This window comes from Anoplopoma fimbria, chromosome 1 (genome assembly GCF_027596085.1).
Source record: "Anoplopoma fimbria isolate UVic2021 breed Golden Eagle Sablefish chromosome 1, Afim_UVic_2022, whole genome shotgun sequence".
NCBI lineage: Eukaryota > Metazoa > Chordata > Actinopteri > Perciformes > Anoplopomatidae > Anoplopoma > Anoplopoma fimbria.
Window position 1 is genome coordinate 23,300,113 of NC_072449.1, and position 20,005 is coordinate 23,320,117.

Sequence of the window (20,005 nt, forward strand, 5' to 3'; positions counted from 1 at the left end):
GCCGATTTCACAACAGACGTGATGGTCTGTGTACTGGATAAACTGTTTTTTGCTGCTTGTTATTATTTGTCGTTAATGGTTGACAGATTTTAAATGGAGACATGTGAAAGTGCCAGAAAAATGTAAGCCAAGACAAGTGTTGTCCCCCAAAGGTGACAAGATGTATGTTTTTGTAAGTTTGTGTGCGTATGTCTGTTAATGCTACTGTTGCTTGTTAAGTTATTACCTCTCTGATAAAATGTGTTCTTTTTATATTTTTCGGCTTAGATTTACAGATTCTCGATTAGATTTAGACAAAGGTGTATCATCCTTTTCTTTGTTCAAATTGGTATAATTTATGAACGCTGGCAGCAAACTCAATTAATGTGACTATTTGTTAGATCATATTTCTTTAACCATATCTAACTATTACTTTAACACTATATTTCCCTCTGATTGTGTGAGAAGTTTAATTTTCAGACAGCAGAGGCCCAATTTATTCTGTTATTAAGAATATCAGTCAGTTTGTTTGGGCCCCAAAATAACTTGAGTCATTAACAGAGATGACAGAGCAGCAGACTGTAATTTATGTGTTTCCACTGGGTTATTTACTGTACCCCAATAAGTGGCTGTGGCACTTAACACAGTGGAGGTAAGTGCAGCTAGGTTTCACAACACAGGGAAACTTTATGACAGAATACTAGCCAGAGAAAAAAAACTGTAATCTGCGTAATGACATCAAAGGCTCTAGCAGAAAACAACTGTTTGATGATATGTCCCAATATAACAAAAGTACTTTCAATATGTCTGCACTGTGATAAAATCATTAACATTCCTCTAGAGAACTGTATCTCCAGTACTCAGCAGTGGATTAGTTAATGACCCTATCAAACTTTATGTGTTCATCTCTTCCTGTAGTGTAACTGTTGTTATATTCATATAATATTAGTTACATTTGGTTACAAAAATGTCCTGCAAGGTTAAACTTCCACTACCAACATATGTTGTGTTTAAGAAAGCGTCTCTGCATCATATTGGCTCTGGTGCTAATAGGTTGAGGGCAATCCTGTATTACTAATGATCAACCACATTGATACTACACTGAAAGATTACACGTCTAACCAATAATTTGCTACGTATCTTGAAAACCATCATTCATATTCACAGAAGAGGTCAGTGGCTTCTGTGTTTATGTTGTTTATGTTTACAGCCAAGTTGTAAAAAGATTATTTCACTTGGGTTGGTGTGATTTCCACAGAAAAAAATAATAATTTGTGCCTTTTATAGTTTTGTAAGAAACTACACAACTTCCTAATGCAATGTTCTATCATCAAAACAATGATTCTGTTTCTATGGCAACTAATAGCCTAAAACCAACCTGCTGTACAGGGAGCTAATTTATACAGCAGGTTGATCCGGGTCCCAGGTTTTTCAATTCTCCACCTGGCTGAAACAGTGGGCTACATATCGTTAATCTCATGATATTTTGGATATACAGGAAATCTGAAAATATAAATATTTGTAATTGCTTCAATACAATTTGAAAATTCAATCATACTATCGTGAAAAAAAATGTAATAGTTACTATTCAACCTAACTAATGTGATTTTCAATAGACAACAGAAATAATGTTTTTTGCAGTCTTCATCAATTTCAATAGTTAATGCAATTAATATACAATGTTACACAATACACCCTTATAGAGATGTTTTTGTCATTGTGAGATGAGCATTTTCACCACTGAGTCTCATTTCAGATGCCATACAGGCCTTTTACTAAGATTGAAAGTCAATAATATGTTCCTCATGTCGTCTATAAAGCTGTTGAAACTACAGAGTGTCGATGGAAACATCTCCCCCTGTAGTTTCTAGAAACTGTAAGGCCTTCATGAATGCAATATATATTTATTGTATCTGTCTCACCTCTGGTCAGGCTACAGACTCACGCTAATGGAGAGGTGCAACATGCCAACACACCATGATGTATCATATAGGTCTACAACTGTATCTTTGCTCTCATTTATAATTATTCATTAGTTATTTCGTTTTTTTTATTTTTAAATCTATTTTGTTTTCATTCCTCATAAAGCGTGTTTAATATATATATGTATTCGTGTGTCTGTGAACATCGCAGCTAGTTGTTAATCGTGTAATTAACCAGGGAGTCTCATTTGAGTTAGACTTTGAGAGTGCGATCATTTTTTTCATTTTGTACTTTCCAGTAAAACCATTATTATAACACAGGCTCGAACCCCTTTCAGCCACTGGTTATAATATTTAAAAAAGTATTCCCCCTCTCCGTTGAAAATGCGATATAGTTTTGAAGATAGTTTAAGGGTAATTTAACAAGATACACACTGATACATTTCAAACCATCTTCAAATAACAACAAAAGCGAAATCCGGATTTATATAAATTATAAACAGTTGTACCCTTCTTTTCAGGGTTCATTTCCTTTTGATCTGCTTTCTAAATGTCCCCTATTGACTATCAAACTACATGTAGCACACCATATTATTTAATGTTTGCAAGAGAAGTTGTTTAATAAAGTTTACATAAAAACATTTGAATGGTTTTGCTTGAACTTTAAAGTCAGATCGGACACCTTCAGCATCGCTCTGCACCTGTTCGTTGACCTCCCTGTCTTTGTCTCAGAGGGAGGCTTTAACTGAAGGAGGATAAGCAGCTGAACACCTTTATTATTATTTTATTTACAGAACAGTTCCACAAGGAAACAAAGGTGAAAAGGTCCCAAATAACTTCCCTCTGTTCTTACATTAATGGTTAAAAGTTTGGTTTGTTTATCCCCTGAGTGAATTGAAGGTTTATGGGTCTTTCTCTAAATTTGCAAAGTGAGATAAAAAACGGAGGCGTTTCATTTAGCAATCTAAGGAACCCAAATAGTTTATATCGTGTCTTGACATTTTGTGCAGATAAGAGACAATTGAGGCAATTTAGAACTTCTAAAACGGATTCTTGTCCCACGTTTTCTAAGTACATATGTATTGACCATTAACATAGTGTAGTTACATCATTTAAAGTGAAAAAAAACCCCAACGAAAAATACATTTTTTCATTAATGTAATCCTAAAGATGGAGTCTGATTGATCTTTGTAGAAATAATTAATACTAATTGTTGGCTGCTTTTTCAGATAAAGTTAACCTTTTTCTTTTTGTGACCTAATGCGTTTATTGGACTTTGTTGAAGGAATCAAGCTGAACGGCAGCTATTAACACCTATACGATTATCCCATTAAGTAGTAATGAGAGCCCTTGAAAACCTAAATAATTAGTAAATGAAATACACAAGAGTAAACCTGTTGCTTCTACTCGCGGAACTACTTCAAGGCCTTAAACTATAATAAAAAAAAAGATCCAGCAGTGTGAATATGTGCAGCTCGCCTTTCTTAAAAGTCTTTATGGCATATACAACAGGGTCCAAAGTCCATGAAAGTTTTGCTGATAAGGGAAGCCAATAAAAGCAGCAGTGCAGCAGTGTAAACACATGTCTACCTCGGCCCAGAGAGGGCCTTATTCAGTGGATTTACATAAGGCTCCCATCAGCCGGCCCACTCATTACCACGTTTTATATCCCCCTGCACTCAGAAAGCATCATGACAAAGTAGCTCCATCCTCCCCTTCGACAGGGAAGTGAAGCAGCTTCTCGGAGCAGGTGTCAGCAACCCGCAAGAGAGGAAGACAGGAAGTTTATTTTTTTACTTCTTCATTTATAGGCTATCCCTCTGTTTCCTCCCTTTTCCCCCCTCTGCTGCAGCGAGCAAACAGCAGGCCTATGTTGATTTTTTAATGTTCTCTAATATGGTATCCAAGCTGACATCTCTGCAGCAGGAGCTCCTCAGCGCCCTGCTGGACTCAGGACTTACCAAAGATGTTCTGATCCAGGCCCTGGATGATATGGACCCCAGTCCGCCCGGCTTTGGAGTAAAACTGGAGAGTCTGCCCATGTCGCCGTCTCCTCCCCAGAGCGGTAAAACCAACGGGGTGGACGTCGACTCTAAGCGGGTCTTCCACCAGCTCACAAACGGCCACAACAAGGGCAAGATGTCCGGTGACGAGGGCTCAGAGGACGGGGACGACTACGACACCCCGCCGATACTGAAGGAGCTCCAGTCGCTCAACACGGAGGAGGCCGCCGAGCAGAGGGCGGAGGTGGACCGCATGTTGGCGTAAGTTAAATTACTTTTTTTTTTTTTTTTTTTTTTTTTTTTTTTTTTTTTTTTTTTTTTTTAAAGTTTAAACACAAAATATATTAGATTTGAGTCAAAAATAGACACTGTAGTGTTTATATTCACTTTTTCCACTTTGCACTTTGTACTCTGTTTACTGTAACTCACATCAAATGCTTTAGGTTTGCGGTTAAAAAAAAAAAAAATGAAGCCTACAATTAAATAAATCGACCTTTTATATATATAAAATTATGATTTCCCTTCTTTGTTTACAATTTTAAAAATAACCCGCCGCGGTCAGTTTTCCACAATCTGGTTACTATTTATACACACGGTTTATTATTTATTTACCGTTGCAAAATATCAGCTGAAGTTAGATCTATTTATTATTAACTATCGGCCTACTCCACCTCTCAAAAAAAAAAAATGAAGAGAAAGTGAATCGAAATTAGATAGAAAATATAATTAAATCGATATCACATTCTTACCATTATTATAAGAAAAAAACAATTTAAGTATAAACGTATGACTTAAACAGTTTCATTTTTTCCCACATACGCATGTGTCAGTAAACACATCCTAATTGGACCTCATGCTTCTAATTCCTTTAATCCACTCAGACCACTTGATTCACTGTAAAACTAATATTTGAGGTCCTAACACGGACCGGAAGAATATCAAAACTAACCCACGTGTAGTTAAGTTATTATTAATTTTATTCTATAAATCATCAACTGAAAGATACACAGTGGCGTGTGATTAGAGTGAATGGAGATCTGGTTATTCATTGTCAAAAGTTATAAACTAACATCTCCCACTTAACCCGCAGACTTAGATGTAGGCCTCCACATTCTCCAAAACAAACAGATGTGTGTAGATTTGCGACAATTACCGATGTCAGTGTGTCAGGCCTGCTAATCTCGGATCCGTTTTACATCCGAGTATATTTTTGCTGTTCGCCGTCATACTGCTGCAGGAATTTGAATTATGAAAGAATAGTTTCAAGTGCTAACTCTACAGGTAAGAGCGTGTTTTAATGATACATATATTAATGCAACGTTCATGTGAATAGAAGAAAATGTAATTTCTTGAAAGGAAAAAAATATATTCTTTACTGAACTTCGCCTTTCTTTTGAAATGAATATCTCTAATATTACAAACAAATATAGAATCCTGATCTCAAGTTCCTTTGATTAGCAATTAAATAATATCTGATCTTAGTATGACAAATGCATTTATATTTGATTAAAATATTGGTTATATACATATAAATACATTATGCTATATGTTATGTATCCTTTAGACTGATTAAAGTATTGTATTTTTTTCTAAATACTATTAAAAGATCTGACAAATATGTTTTTCCTTACAATTTTCAAGTTTTAAGTTTTGTCAATCTATCTAAAGATTTGTTATACAGTTTTGGGGTTCTTTTAAATTTAGACTTTTTAAGTTCATGCTTACTTTCAATTTACACAAACCTAATCCAACTGTTTCCATGCTGAAGTCTTGCATTTAGGCAACAAATACTAGGTCCAAATTTCTCAACCTGCCTGAAACCACTTGAACCTTGAATATGTGCAGCCTATTGAACGAGTTACAATGATAAACGGGTCTACTTTGAAGGGACTTCCCCTTTAAACTTGAGGCCCTAAACAACAGTGACGCTAAAGGAAAGAAACAAGTTCATGTTTGTTTCATCAGAGTATTTCCATATTTGTATATTTTGTATACATATAAATAAACCATTTTAATATCAACAAATCTAACCAAATCTTCCCACTTGCATGACTTATTTCGTCATTTGTTTACATTAATTTAATAGCAGGAAATTGACCAAAAACTTTGTTTCAGCCATCAGTAAAGGTGGTTTTGCTCTTTACGACTTCCCTCTGAAAGCTGCCATTAGTTCGGCGGTGAGATGACTGATTTTCTGCTCCTGTGTTTTATCTGAACCCAGAGAGGATCCATGGCGTGCTGCCCGCATGATCAAAGGTTACATGCAGCAGCACAACATCCCCCAACGGGAGGTGGTGGACGTCACAGGGCTGAACCAGTCTCACCTCTCCCAGCACCTCAACAAAGGCACGCCCATGAAAACACAGAAGCGAGCGGCCCTCTACACCTGGTATGTCAGGAAACAGCGGGAAATTCTACAACGTAAGTTAATATTTGAGTTTCTCACAGCTTGGCTTCGGCCTGTATTGTGTACTTGGCAACAGCACAGCACTTTATTCGGGCTTAAAACCTGTAGGGATATCAATTTTGGGTGGACATTTCCTCATCCTGGATGACATGTACAGCACCTTCAGCAATGGGTGCTAGATCCTATGTAAGTTTGTCGTAATGCATTAAAAGGAAATAGATATTATTTATGGACAAAAAAACACCACTATTATGTACATAACTAGCTTCTCCTTTTACAAATGTGTGTTTTCCTGTTGGGGTTTTAAAAGAAAGCATTTTTAATTGAGTTTTATTGACTGTACCACTTCTTATTTTGCAGAGTTCAACCAGGCAGTGCAAGGCTCTATGAGCAACATGACCGACAAAGGCAATCAGGATCCGGTGTTTTTTTTCCCAGAGTTCAACCCGTCCGGTCAGGGCATGGGTCAGCCAGGTGAAGAGGTCGGCAGCGAACCCTCCTGCAAGAAAATGAGACGTAACCGTTTCAAATGGGGGCCTGCATCCCAGCAAATCCTGTACCAGGCCTATGAACGCCAGAAGAACCCCAGCAAGGAGGAGAGGGAAGCTTTGGTAGAAGAGTGCAACAGGTAGATTAAACATCACACATTCCTCCACCTTCTTTGAAAAATGTCACCCGAAAAAAAACAACCCTCATTTTTCACCTTTTTCATCTGTTTCCTGCAGAGCCGAGTGTCTTCAGAGAGGCGTCTCCCCCTCCAAAGCCCAGGGCCTCGGCTCAAATCTGGTCACTGAAGTGCGAGTCTACAACTGGTTTGCCAACCGGCGTAAAGAGGAAGCCTTTAGGCAGAAGTTGGCCATGGACTCCATCAGCGTTCCGCCCCACAGCATGAACCCTCTGCTGTCCCACAGCTCGCCACATCATCCCCAGACCAGCATTTCACCTCCCAGTAAGATGCCAAGTGCCATTACCTTTCATGCAGTTCAGCATCAGAGAGAGCAGACAGACAGGATGTGTTATGATGATGAATTTTTCTTTAAAGAGTACTTTACCGATTTAAGGTTGGATTCCTATAACACAGTCAGACAGAAAAAAAATCTCAAAATCAATACAGCAACCTGAGATATTGTCCTTTTTACTCAACACATTGTTTGACTTCGTCAAAACCTGGGCCTACGTCAGACTTTGATGTGTAAAATTGACGGAGTTAAATGTTATTTGTGCAGATTTATCAGATTCACCGCATTAAATGTACGGTGTTTACGCCTCAATTTGAGGTAATAGTGCAATGAAGCCCATGATTTTGTTTTCTTCGTCGGGGCAATACTAAGCACAGTTGATGTGATCAGAGAGGCAGAGAAAGAGGGGACAAGTGATCAATGAGCGTGAGTGAGTGAGCTGAGCAAATGCCATTGTTATTCTGATCTTTGAAAACACACTGAGAACAATCCACATTGTACCTGCAATCTCCACTCCAAAGTCAGCATGGAGAAGCATGACACAAAGGGCAGCAATCCTGTGACAGGCCAGGGTCATGCCAGGGTCAGGGAGGGGGGCACAGACACATCCAGGTTACCTCAACATAACGCCGTCATTTCCACATTTCCTCCTCCCATGCAGGTTGCTAATGACTCCACTCAGAGAGTCTCCAAAACAAGGAAAGGCTGCGTGCTATTGCTCTGACCATTTCACCCTGACCTGATGTTTGCATTCGCAGTAATTAGTATTGACTGAGTCTACTTGGTGTATACGACATAAAAACAAAGCTGATAGGCCTCACAGAGCATTATCCTCCGTGCCATCACTCACCCTCCATAAAACTGTGATTTGAGAGTCTCACTCAGAGCCTATTGTTGTCCTCTCATGTTCGAACACGAGCGAGCTTTGAAGGGAAAACAAACTGTTTGCCTTGGCTTGCTCTTTTACCTTTGGTGATTGTCTGTTTGCTTGATTTTTTTTTCCGTTTTCTTCATTGTTGCTCGGAACACCTGACCAGGCATTGACCTCAGACTGCCAAGCCCTAGGGTCAGCGATAAGGTTGTATTAGTGAAGGGTCGGTGCATTGGTGGAAAAAACTTTGCTCTTCCCCACAAAAAAAACCCCTCAGCTGGCTGCTTACAAGGTGTCCTGCTGGCATCCTGCCGACAGCATCAGCTGTTTTTCAGTGTCAGCCCCTGGCCTGACAATAATATCCCAGCGGGGCGTCTCATTGCGTTGCTAGGGCACGGCCTGTATTATGCATGCTTAATGGACAATTAAAATCCTTTGCTACTACATCTCCTAGGCCTTTGATAAGGGGCTCATCTGACTTCTACTCTCTATACTCTGCCTCAGCAGGAGGTCCCATTGTCTGTGGTGTATTAGAAGACTGCAGTGACTGTAACCTAGGTTCATTTATCTCTGCTGGGCCTTGAGGAGGACTGGTTTTAAAGCCTCCCCCCTCATCTTTATGGGCACTGGCATAGTTGCTGAGGCTGGATGCAGACTTGGAGCAGCAGGAGCTGTCCACTGGGGTATAGGCCCTTTTCTGGCCAGACAGGACTGATGACCCCTTCTTCGCCTACAGAGAAACCCAGTAACCCCCCTAAACTGTCGCCACACCTTCAGTCATACGAGAGAGGTCATCGCTGGGTCGGATCAAAGAAACTCCTCTTACTTTGGGAGTTTTCATTGATTCTGTTTCAGTTCGTTGATCAGTCGGTCACAACTGAATAGACAGTCAAACAGTGTGACGTGCAGTTTATTTGGTGAGGTTTTTTTGACTTTCAGAAATGAAACGGATCACAGGCAGATTACATCGTTTATCAGAAGGCATATTTGTGCACGCATTTGTGTAATCCTGTGTAATATTTTTTTCCACCATTCATCCGTTAATAATAATAATTATATTTTACTTTGAAGGCCTTAACCTCCGCTAACACGTTAGTTGATCACATAAATATGCAGACTAAATTATAATATACAACTCTATATTTTCTAATGATTGATTTACTCATGAATTTAATAACTACAATAATAATTATGCATTTAATATAATGAAATAATCCAAAGAAAATGTTGTTTGCAGTAGTGTAAAGTGACTTAGTACATTTACGCTAGTACTTATTAGAGTATTTACATTGTATGTTAACTCATACTCTACATTTCAAAGGTAAATATTGTACTTTAAACGTCACTTCATATATTTGCCAGCTGATACAAGATTGAACAAAAACAACAGAGAATAATCTTACAAAATACCGTTCATTGTTAAGGATTAAACTTTTCTTTCCAAACCCTTTCGCTTAACCAAAATCTGTGGCTTGTTGGCGCCGCTTTTTAAATTTTCAGATGTCTAGTTGTTAGCTGCTTCAACAAAGAGAGCTAGCTCATGGCCGCCGCTCTGCCCTGCCCATGATCTCGTATTGTGGTTAGAGCTAATAATGGCGTCTCGACAGACGTTACAGAAGTGTAGTGCCCACCCCACGATTCCTCTTAAACCAATCCCAGCTGACACAATCTCATAATGAAAAATGTAATCATACTTCTGTCACACGGGCCGCTTGTTCTTTTACTTTTGATAATTTAAGTACATTAATTTAAGAACATTATGCCAATGCTTTTGTCTTTTATTCTGAATGCAGGACTTTAACTTGTAATTAAGTATTGATAGATTAGTACTTCTTTCAGCACTGATATTTTAACTGCTGAGCTGCATTGTTCTGCACATTACAAAACTAGCAGACTCAGAAGTTCCTGATCAGACACAGTAGTGGGGGGGATTATCCGTGGGTTGTGTTGCTTTCCGTCACCTCAGGCTAGCTTGAAACAAGACACACACATGCTCACACACACACACACACACACACACACACACACACACACACACACACACACACACACACACACACACACACACACACACACACACACACACACACTCACACATAAGAAATAATGGCCTAGGTCTGCACTTTCCACTGCTCTGTGACTCCCAGAGAGCCACAAAGAAGAGACTGGATACGTCCTGCAGAGACCCAGGAGGTCTGTCATATGCAGCGGCACTACAATGAGCACTGCCTGGGGTTGGGGAGGCAGGCTTTGATATAACATGGGTCACACAGGGAGCTAGAGCCTTTAAAACCTGCTGAAGATCCTTGCTACCACTCCCCCTCTGAAGTTCTCGCCCTCCCCCCTGCCCTCCAAAAAGACCCCTTGAATTTTGAATTGAATGATTGTCCCATCTTGCCAGAGCAAATCTTTAGTTTTACAGAATCTCTAACTAAAAATATAGTGTCTCTAAAAACTTGTTCTTTAAAAACGCAGAGTTTCTTAGTTCAGATCGTGGACGTCGCCCTTACTTACTACGAGGCTCCGTGCAGCGGGATTACTGCCGGACCCAAAGTAACAAAACTAGCCTGAATAGCATCCTTTTCTGTGTCTGACACTTTAAGAGGTCGTCCAGCATCGAGATAACTGCCTTTTTATGAGTCCTCCTCTATTGTGTGGCAATGGGGGTCATGAGTCCAATGGAGTGCTTTATTGTTCTGTGGCAGTGTTTACAAGGCACGGTGGAGTGTTGTGGGGTTGCCAGTATGTTGCAGAAGACAATATGAAGTCTGTGGTCTGAACAAAATGGAGGACAGGTACTTTAGAGGATGAAATATGGCACTGTGGCTTCAGACATCGCGGTATCTGTATTTTAAGTGTCTGTAGTCAAAGGAATAGTTTGACAAAATGGGAAATATACTTGTTTGCCATCTTGCCTAGAGCTAACTCTCAGTACGTACTTCCTAAAATGTCAAATATTGCTTTAAATGTACAGAATCTTATACAAGACTATTACGATAACTGCTGTGACATATTATGCGTTGATACACATGAATCTGTATGCATTCCAACAATGCAAAGAAAGATGATTTTGAAGGATTTCAGGATAAAAAAAAGATTTGTATTTCCTGATACCTAAAGCAAACTGTCAGATCTGCAAACACATCCTGCAGCAAGAAGAAATCAATGCCCCCCTCATTGGTCAAATGTAGTGTCAGCGCCTCTCCCTCCCTTTTATCTCAAAATGGCTGTATATCAATACATTCTGTCATGTCTGACCGACGTCGACAGGACGTTCAGGCTGTCACACCTGGGTCAGGGACGAAGGGCTCAAGGAAGAAGTTAGATCTGAGGGAAAACACAGTGTGTCTCTACACTGTCACTGAGGGAGGGACGCTCTCTCCGTCTGTGTGAGGCTGAGACCACAGGATAAGAATGTGTTTGACATTGCTTGTAATTGTGTAATGTTTACTCTGTTGGTATCAGAGGGGGCCTGCATCGGCAAACAGGCATTTGATTGTCAGTTGTGGTGGGGTGAAGCATTCCTTTGGGCCTCCAGTGAGAGACAACAAGAAGTCTAGACACAGGATTAAGTGATGGCACTAAAAGAAGAATTACATTTTCATTTAAACCTCACTGTAGAGATGTAAAAATAACACCAAAAAGTTTTTAGGGTCTTTTTTTAATCTACCACTTTATTCTTCTACTCAACCACATGTCAGAGGACAATGTACTATTTTTTTTAATAGATTCAATTTTTTTCTTCTTTTAAAATTAAAAAAGTTTTACAATAAAAAAGAAATGATAAGCTTACAAATACACATCTGAGATCATTTTAGTTAGGCTGAAAGATGTACAATTTTCAAATATTTCACAAAAAAGTTATCACTTAATTAAACTACGAAACTGTATATAAAGTAGTTAAAACAAGCCCCACCTCGAGCTACAACAGTAAAATGCTGCTTACACATTGATGCATCAGTATGAACAATCTGACAATGTAATATATAATAATATTACACTCACAGGGGCCATTTATTTTTTTGCAGAATTAGTACTTTGAATTTTACTTTAAACACACTTTGTGGAAAATACCTATAATCCTTTATTTATTTTATTGCAGGACTTACATTATCGTATTAGTACTCTTTGCTTGAGTAAAAGATCTGAGTACTTCTGTTGAAACTTCACACAGGCGCAATTAAGAACACTGTTAGTAGCGTTTGTGTGCTGATCAGAGAGCCTGATGGGAGTTCTGTTGTGAGTGAGTGAACGTGGTGAATGGCCTTGGCTGAGCTAAGCAGATAGCAGCAGACAGGTCACTGTGTTTGTTTGCTCTGGCCTCCCCTGTCTGCGTCAAAGAGCAGGTAGATTGGAGTGACAGCGTTGTTTCTCAGCACAGAGGCCTCCACTGCTATCTCTCTGCCCTACATAACTGTTATAGTTGTAGGACACAGCAGCTGTTATAGTTGTAGGAAGCGACGAGTGAAACTAACTTTCTCTCTCTCTCTCTCTCAGTGCGTTACAGCCAAGGCCCCGGTGAGGTCACATCATCCACGGCCATCAGCCACCACAGTAGCAACGTGATGGCGACCAGCCAGTCGGTGCTCCAACAGGTGTCTCCGGGAGGATTGGACCACAGCCATAGTCTGCTGTCACCTGACGCCAAGATGGTGAGTGAACACACCTGGGCCCTCATGGCCTCAGATTAGATAAGGCCCGGCCTTCCTTTAGCATAAACGTACAAAGCAGGTTCCTGAACCTCCTATCCCATGGACCCACGGGCAAGAGCCAACAATTAGCACATTGTGCTGCTCTGTTTGAAAGGTGGAGCCAGGGTGGCAGGCCATGGCTGGACTAGCACACAGCCTTCACAAGACCAGAGTGCTCAGGCATCAGCCAATAAACCTGACAAAGAAACATTCCGTTCTTATTGATTAAATGCCTCGCAAAGAGGAGCCACAGGTGGAGCCCTGCTTGTTCTGCTAGAGAAATGACGCCAACGTTTGATTCTACCCAATGTGTTCTTTTTGTTTGTGTCTACTTCAGAGTTTCTCCCTTCTGCCCTAGTCCAATATTTGATCAGTGACAAGGAAACCTCTGCATTGGCCCATAGCGTTTGAGTTGTGGTGCAACCATACTTTTAATATAAGATGTGGGATTTACCATCAAAATGTAGTATTTTTCTTTGGACCAAAATTTTATTGCCGTTCAACCCTTAATTCTACCGTTTTAACTACTTTTCTTGTCCAGGGTCACATAAAATATAATGACATGTAACTGAAGTTCAATAACTTCCCTGTCAGATCAAAATACTTCTGTCTTTTGGAGCGACATTAAGTAAACTGACCACAGGCTGTGTATTTTACAGCAGGTCAGAGCTGATAGTTTTGTTTATCTGCAGATGTGTGTTTGGCTGGTCTGTTTTCTCTGGGCAGCTGGCAGTAGTACAATAGCAGCAACCCCACTGAGTGGGATGATCCAGAAAGCCATCACTGTAAATACATAGATGTTTTTTAAATTTTTTATTCACGTAATCATTCCCATGAACCAACACACAGATAAACAGACACTGTCAATGTGCTACACAAACTCACGCACAGTCTGCTGACATTTTTAGTACAATTCTTTTTCTTCTTGACCTTTTGTTTCTTATCAGTATTTGCTTGTGTGCTGTGTGTGAGTGGAGTTGCACAAGTACAGGGTTATACAAAAGAATCTGAACTAAGTCAACATTTATGTCTGTTGTTTGTTTTGCAGCCAACATCTGTTTCACTTTGAAAATACATTTATGTGAATTTACATAGCAGACACTCATAACTTTAAGTGGTGTAGTTTGTTATAAAACATTACAGCAATACATCAGAACTCTAATTGTATTGATTTCCTTCATCTTTCCCCAGATCTCAGGTTCAGGTGGAGGTCTTCCTCCAGTCAGCACACTGACCAACATCCACAGTTCCCATCACAGCCATCAGCAGACACAGAACCTCATCATGCCTCTATCTGGAGTCATGGCCATAGCCCAGAGTAAGTCCTAAATCAAGAAGTGAAAGTCATTGCATTTATTTCCTCACTGCATGACTTGACTGAGGTTTTGCTGTGTCTCACTAGGTTTAAACACATCGCAATCTCAATCGGTGCCAGTGATCAACAGCGTGGCGGGCAGCCTAGCGGCGCTGCAGCCGGTGCAGTTTTCCCAACATCTCCACAGCCCCCACCAGCAGAGCCTCATGCAGCAGTCCCCCAGCCACATGAGTCAGCAGCCGTTCATGGCTACTGTCACACACTCGCACAGTGAGTAACACTCATTTCTACCCTCATCATCTTTGGATGCGTGAGCAGTTAAAACGTTTTTAATTTGTTTCATTTCAATAACTGTAGAGGCCTAAAAGCGTAAAGTGTTGAGGTGTGGAGGAAATATGTTTTTGATTTTCTCCTATCCTGGTAGTTATCTTGGGGACCCTTTAAGGGGTACAATTCCCATATTGCGAACCAGTGTGTAAAATAGAGCCTAAAAAAACTCTATAACATCCTATTATGACTTATTACCGAACTAAACACTAATTCAATTTTGGTTTCATACATGGACATATGATTTCCAAACTGTCTCTCAATACTAAAAACAAAAATAGAAAGTGAATGCTCCACTCACTATATACTCATACAGGTACACTCATACCACATTTTTGATAAGTTCTTACTTCTCTTGTTCCTTTGGTATCTGCAGTTGCTTTTAACTTGATATCAACCTTGAAACTGAGTACTTTTTAAAAACAAAATCCACGTGGAAGTGTGTAAATCTTGGTATTTTTTCTGACTTTCCTTTGCAGTGTATCCTCACAAGCAAGAGCCGCCACAATATTCCCATCCATCACGTTTCCCTTCGGCCATGGTTGTGACAGACGCCAACAGCCTCAGCACCCTCAGCTCCATGTCCTCAAACAAGACGGTAAGTCACAGCACAGAGGCCACAGTTAGACGCATGTTCTCACCTCTGCCTGCCTGCCTGCTACTGGGGGTTTTAAATTGAAAAGGGGAAAGTCTGTAATCAGTGTTGGGTACTTGCATGAGAATCAGCAGTAAATCTTAGATGTTTTTGCAGTTTTTCTTGTAATTCTTATATCTTGCAACATATAGAATAATCCTTTCATTAAATCTCTCTTTTGAAAAGCACTTTAACGCTTGATTAGCTCACGCATTACCTACTGATACACATAAATCAGCCTCACCCTGTTCTGATTGAGACGCAACACAATCGAAAAGCACAGACGAAGCAGCAGCAACTACATTATGACAGGGAGAAGTCTGTGTTTGTGTTGATTACGAATGTGTGTTGACCTGTTTAATTCCTGTCACATTAGGACGGTCCTGTAAACAAGATGGTGCAACTCGGGGGTCTCTCCTGGGTAAATACAATTTTATCAGTTCAGTCACACACTTTAAATTACTAAAATGACCATAATAGCAAGCAGATCAAGTACTTTATGTAGCCTTACACACTGCTTGTTTTAGTGTTGGGTCTGTTGCTGATGTTCAAATGCCTTAATTTGCCTCCTAACTAATAGACGAGACAGATATCTGGATAGTATACTCCTCAGTATTCCTATTTCCTCTGAAACAGACATCTAATCAATCACCTGCTCCCTCAGCCTGAACGCCTCTAGATTAATGCTGCCTCCTTTCACTTTCATCTCCCTGCTGAGAGTTACCTCTGCGATCAGGAAATGAGCCCCGCTGTTAATCAAAGTTCTCAAGCCTGGTGTGCTGCTACTTTCCTCCATGCTACAGTGAGGCTGGAGATGAGATGGGGGTGGTGGGGTAATTACACCTCTTCCTCTTTCCTACTTCTCCCTGCTCTCAGTGATCGCTCTAGCCTGAAATGTTGTCCATGGTGCTTTCACACGCTCAATTTCCCACGCTGAGGCAGAGCACTCGTACCGCCGCGCTACTGACCGATAGATGGGATGATGGGATGATAGCTCAGAGCAGGGCGCGGTGTATCCTTGGTGGAGGAAGGAAGTGAAACAAAACTCTCTGCGGTTTTGAAATGTAGACGCATTTTGGTCAGGGTGTTGCTCTTTCTATGGAGACAATCAGATATTAATTGATAAACTTTTGCAAAACAATTAAGGTATACGCTGTGATCAAAGCTATACCCAATGGTGGTTTGATGTATTCAAATTTTTTACCTGTGAATTCTCCAGACTGAATATTCACGTTAGGATTTTTTAAATTCTACATCACTTTTTAATTATGATCATAGGCCTTAGTTTAGATTACATACCCAAGTAATACTTCAATACTTTAAATATTACACAGATGGCGCTGTTTAAGATATTTGATGGATAGTTAATGAAACAAATCTGATTTATGTTAATAAAAGATTGATATGGCAACAGGTGCTTTATGTAAGGAGTGTTAAGGCAAAAAAGGTTGTGAACCACTAGTTTAACAATTATCAATTATTTTTCACTTGATTATTTCAAGTACCTCAAAATTGTACTTAGGCGCAGTACTTGAGTAGATGTAACAGTTCTGACTTTCCACCACTGGCTGCATCAACCTGTAGCATTTCACAAACCCATTTATTTAGAGGGCAATTAGCTAGTAGGCTCTCCCAGGTATTTTCTTATCAGGACTTTATTTGGACGGAGCAGCCTTGTTCTCGTGACAGGACTAGCATGCTCAGGCTTTATAATGATCATTGTTTACAGAGAACCCTCCTTTATACCTGCGTTTGTATCAACCTCACCTCTGCTCAGAGCCCTGCGTCTAATGACTCAAGTCTTAGCGGTGGGTCACCTTTATCAGGTGAAGCTGTTTACTGGCCGCAGGGTCATACCAGGGTCACCTGCCTCCAGGGGTGAAAAAATAAATTCCACAAACAATCCAAAAAAAAGAGCATTTCAAAGTAAACAAGGCTTTTGAGAGTCGGGAGAAAGAGGGACGAGGAATGTATTTGGTCAGGTGTGGCACATGAAGGTGCAGGGGTGATGTGTTTACCAGTGGTGGAAGAAGTATTTGAATCGTTTACTTAAGTAAAAGTACCATTCTATAAAAATACTCCATTGCGGGTAAAAGTCCTGTATTCATAATTTTACTTAAGCAACGCATTGTACTGACTGTACTTAAAGTATGAAAAGTAAAATATATCCTGTCCGTGTAATATAATTGAATCATGTAAATGTAACTTTAACATCGTAGTTTGGTGAAGGTTGAGCTAATTGTACTGCCTGCACAATAATTTAACCTATAATACTGCACCATAGTTTTTACAATTATGATATGTATGTATTTACAATCTTATTCTGAAAAGCAACAATAGCTGTAAAATAAAAGTGTAATACTTCCCTCTGGAAATGTTGTAGCATGGAAGTCTAAAGGAGCATTAAGTGGAAAAACTCTGGTATAAGTACCTCAAAGCTGTACTAAGTTACTTTCCACCACTGCTATTAACGTAGGTTGTTTAATTTGTCACGTTGAGGAAGCCTTGATGTGCATTATATATAGGCTACCTGCGTTACTGGACAGATTGTATTTATTGTTTTATGTAATGCAGGTCTACTCTGTCTCACATTTCTCTCCTTCTCCTTTCAGTGTCCTCTTCAAGCTTGGTGAGAGCGTCCACCTGACTTCCTCGGTGCCCAGCAACGGGAGCACATTTTTCCACCCTCTCACCGCGGTAACCATGACAACTCTTAATAACCAGCAACGGCGCGCTGGATGATGAGTCAGTCAACAAAACCAGAGGATTGGCGAAGACGGTGGGCCAGGCGGTGAAAATGAGAAATGAGGACAGAGGGGAAAAAAAACAAAAAACTTTCTTCACCTGAAAGTGAGGAGACTGGATTCCCCTCTGTTGCACACACATGATCAACAAAGATGATTTTAACACAATCTTTGAAAACAGTATTCAGTTTTGTATGCCACCTGTCATCCTCTTTTTTGACATTACAATGGAACAAAAACCAAGCACCCAAATAAGGCTCACAAACTGTTGTGGTACAGACTTGAATGAAGGCTCTGAGACAACTAATATTACACTGTGATTTAAGGTGGGAATATGAAGACACCCTGAAACTAACAGAGACAGTGATTAGCCTCTGTGAAGGCTGAAAAGACTCACAACAAGTTCCTGGATACCTACACAAATTGTCTTGCACGTGAGCAGAACTGTGTGACAATCACAATAACCCCGTATTGATCTTGTGCGTGCATTTGACATTTTACTGGGCCTTATAGGAGTCTTCCATATTATTATTTCACACTAAGCTTTACTGTGCTAGCATTAGTGCAGGGGATTAATGCGGGGGGATTCATCACTTCAGGAGTTGTTCAATGTATATACTGTGATTGAAAAGACTTTGACAATCTTGAAAGGACTATGCAATGCGTCAAAAAAGGTGTATGCAATTCTTTTGTATAACGGGAGTCTGTGCAGAGCTCCACACACTTGAGACTGGAAATGAATATGCACTATCAGTGAAATCACCAACAATTAGCCCATAGCTTACAGTATAAACTGTATGCTGGAGTTTCTGTTGAGAAAGATGCCTGTAAAATAACAGAAAAGCATATGGGTGAATGTGTGACAAATATGCCAAAGAATAAGAGTCAGCCAGCAGTGTCTCGTAGGGAGGACTGACTCACACACTCTTAACTGTTGCCCTTCCCCTCCACGTTGTTTGCACACACAGGTTCAGGTGAATTTCAGGAATGGGGCTCACCCGCCTCCTCCTCCTCCTTACACTTCCTGCCTCAATGTGAAAAGAAACCAAATTGGACAAATATTGTTAATAACTCCTCATCATACACCAGGACCCCCCAGGGTTAGAATGGAAAATGTTGACAAGTATTCTGAAACAAAACAGTCAAATTAGTCCGGTATTTTGTGAAGGAGAGAGACATGAAAGAGGGCAGTGTTGTGACAGCAGCTGCTCTAATCATGCAGGAATCCACAGAGACTGGGAAATGTTGGGGAGAGGAGCAGCTGCTGTGGGTAAAGACGCCCACGCTAACTGTAACCAAGTGTGTTTGGGTGAAAGCGAACGTCCTTCGCCGCGAATGTTCGCCACCACACAGCGAAGGTCCCGTACGAAGTGAACAGACTTCGGCTGTAAACTAGCGAGCAACAGACGCGTCTGTAGTGTGTCGGCTTGTGTTCGTTATCAACTCAGCTTCTGAATGAAAACACCAGAAACTCCTGTAACATTTTCCTCCAGTTTGTACGTTTATGAGGCAGGTACATATACCGGGATCCATTGACTTTGTAAGCGAAGTTCTGTCCGAAAACACAGCCTCAGTTCTGTTTCGCTAATGTAAACTTAGCTGGACATTGATGAGAAAGGTTGAGATGGGGTCCAAATTTGGCATCAAGAATCAATATTACTGCGTATCATAAGTGTGTCAGATCCAGTCTCCTGTTCAATATTAGGTCATTACATTTGTTATTATTATGTTGGTCGGTTGGTTGGTGTGTGACTGTTATTATAGGCACATATACTGCCATCTGATCAGAGGGCACTCACACTTGTGTGACAGGATATGATTTTTTTTTCTCCTCCTAATGTATTATTTTTGTACAAAAATTGAAATCAATCATAAATCATTATTTATACTTTCTGAGAAAATGTTGATATTTCAAGTAAAGTTTTTTTCAAAAAGAATATTGTTTTGGTTATTTTGTATATTATCTTACACTACATTTACATCTTATGTAAAATGTTGACCTGAAAGTAACTTTTAGAAACGAAAATGAAATGTAGTGGAGTAGAAGTTTAAAGTAACATAAAATGTAAGTACCTTAAATTTGTACTTAAGTGCAGTACTTGAGTTACTTTCCAACTCTACAAAAAGTTTATAGCCTCTACAAAGATGTTGTC

At 40.0% G+C, this 20,005-nt stretch overlaps 1 protein-coding gene across 1 annotated transcript; it reads left to right on the forward strand.

Moving 5' to 3' along the window:
• Positions 1–3,486: 3,486 nt before the first annotated feature.
• Positions 3,487–19,744, forward strand: hnf1ba (HNF1 homeobox Ba). Its single transcript, XM_054601794.1, has 10 exons — positions 3,487–4,165; positions 6,126–6,325; positions 6,672–6,939; positions 7,037–7,260; positions 12,639–12,793; positions 14,024–14,150; positions 14,235–14,417; positions 14,954–15,072; positions 15,485–15,529; positions 17,721–19,744. The coding sequence occupies exons 1-10, from the start codon at positions 3,786–3,788 to the stop codon at positions 17,739–17,741; spliced, it is 1,722 nt and encodes a 573-aa protein (XP_054457769.1). The 5' UTR covers positions 3,487–3,785; the 3' UTR covers positions 17,742–19,744.
• The last annotated feature ends 261 nt before the right edge of the window (positions 19,745–20,005 follow it).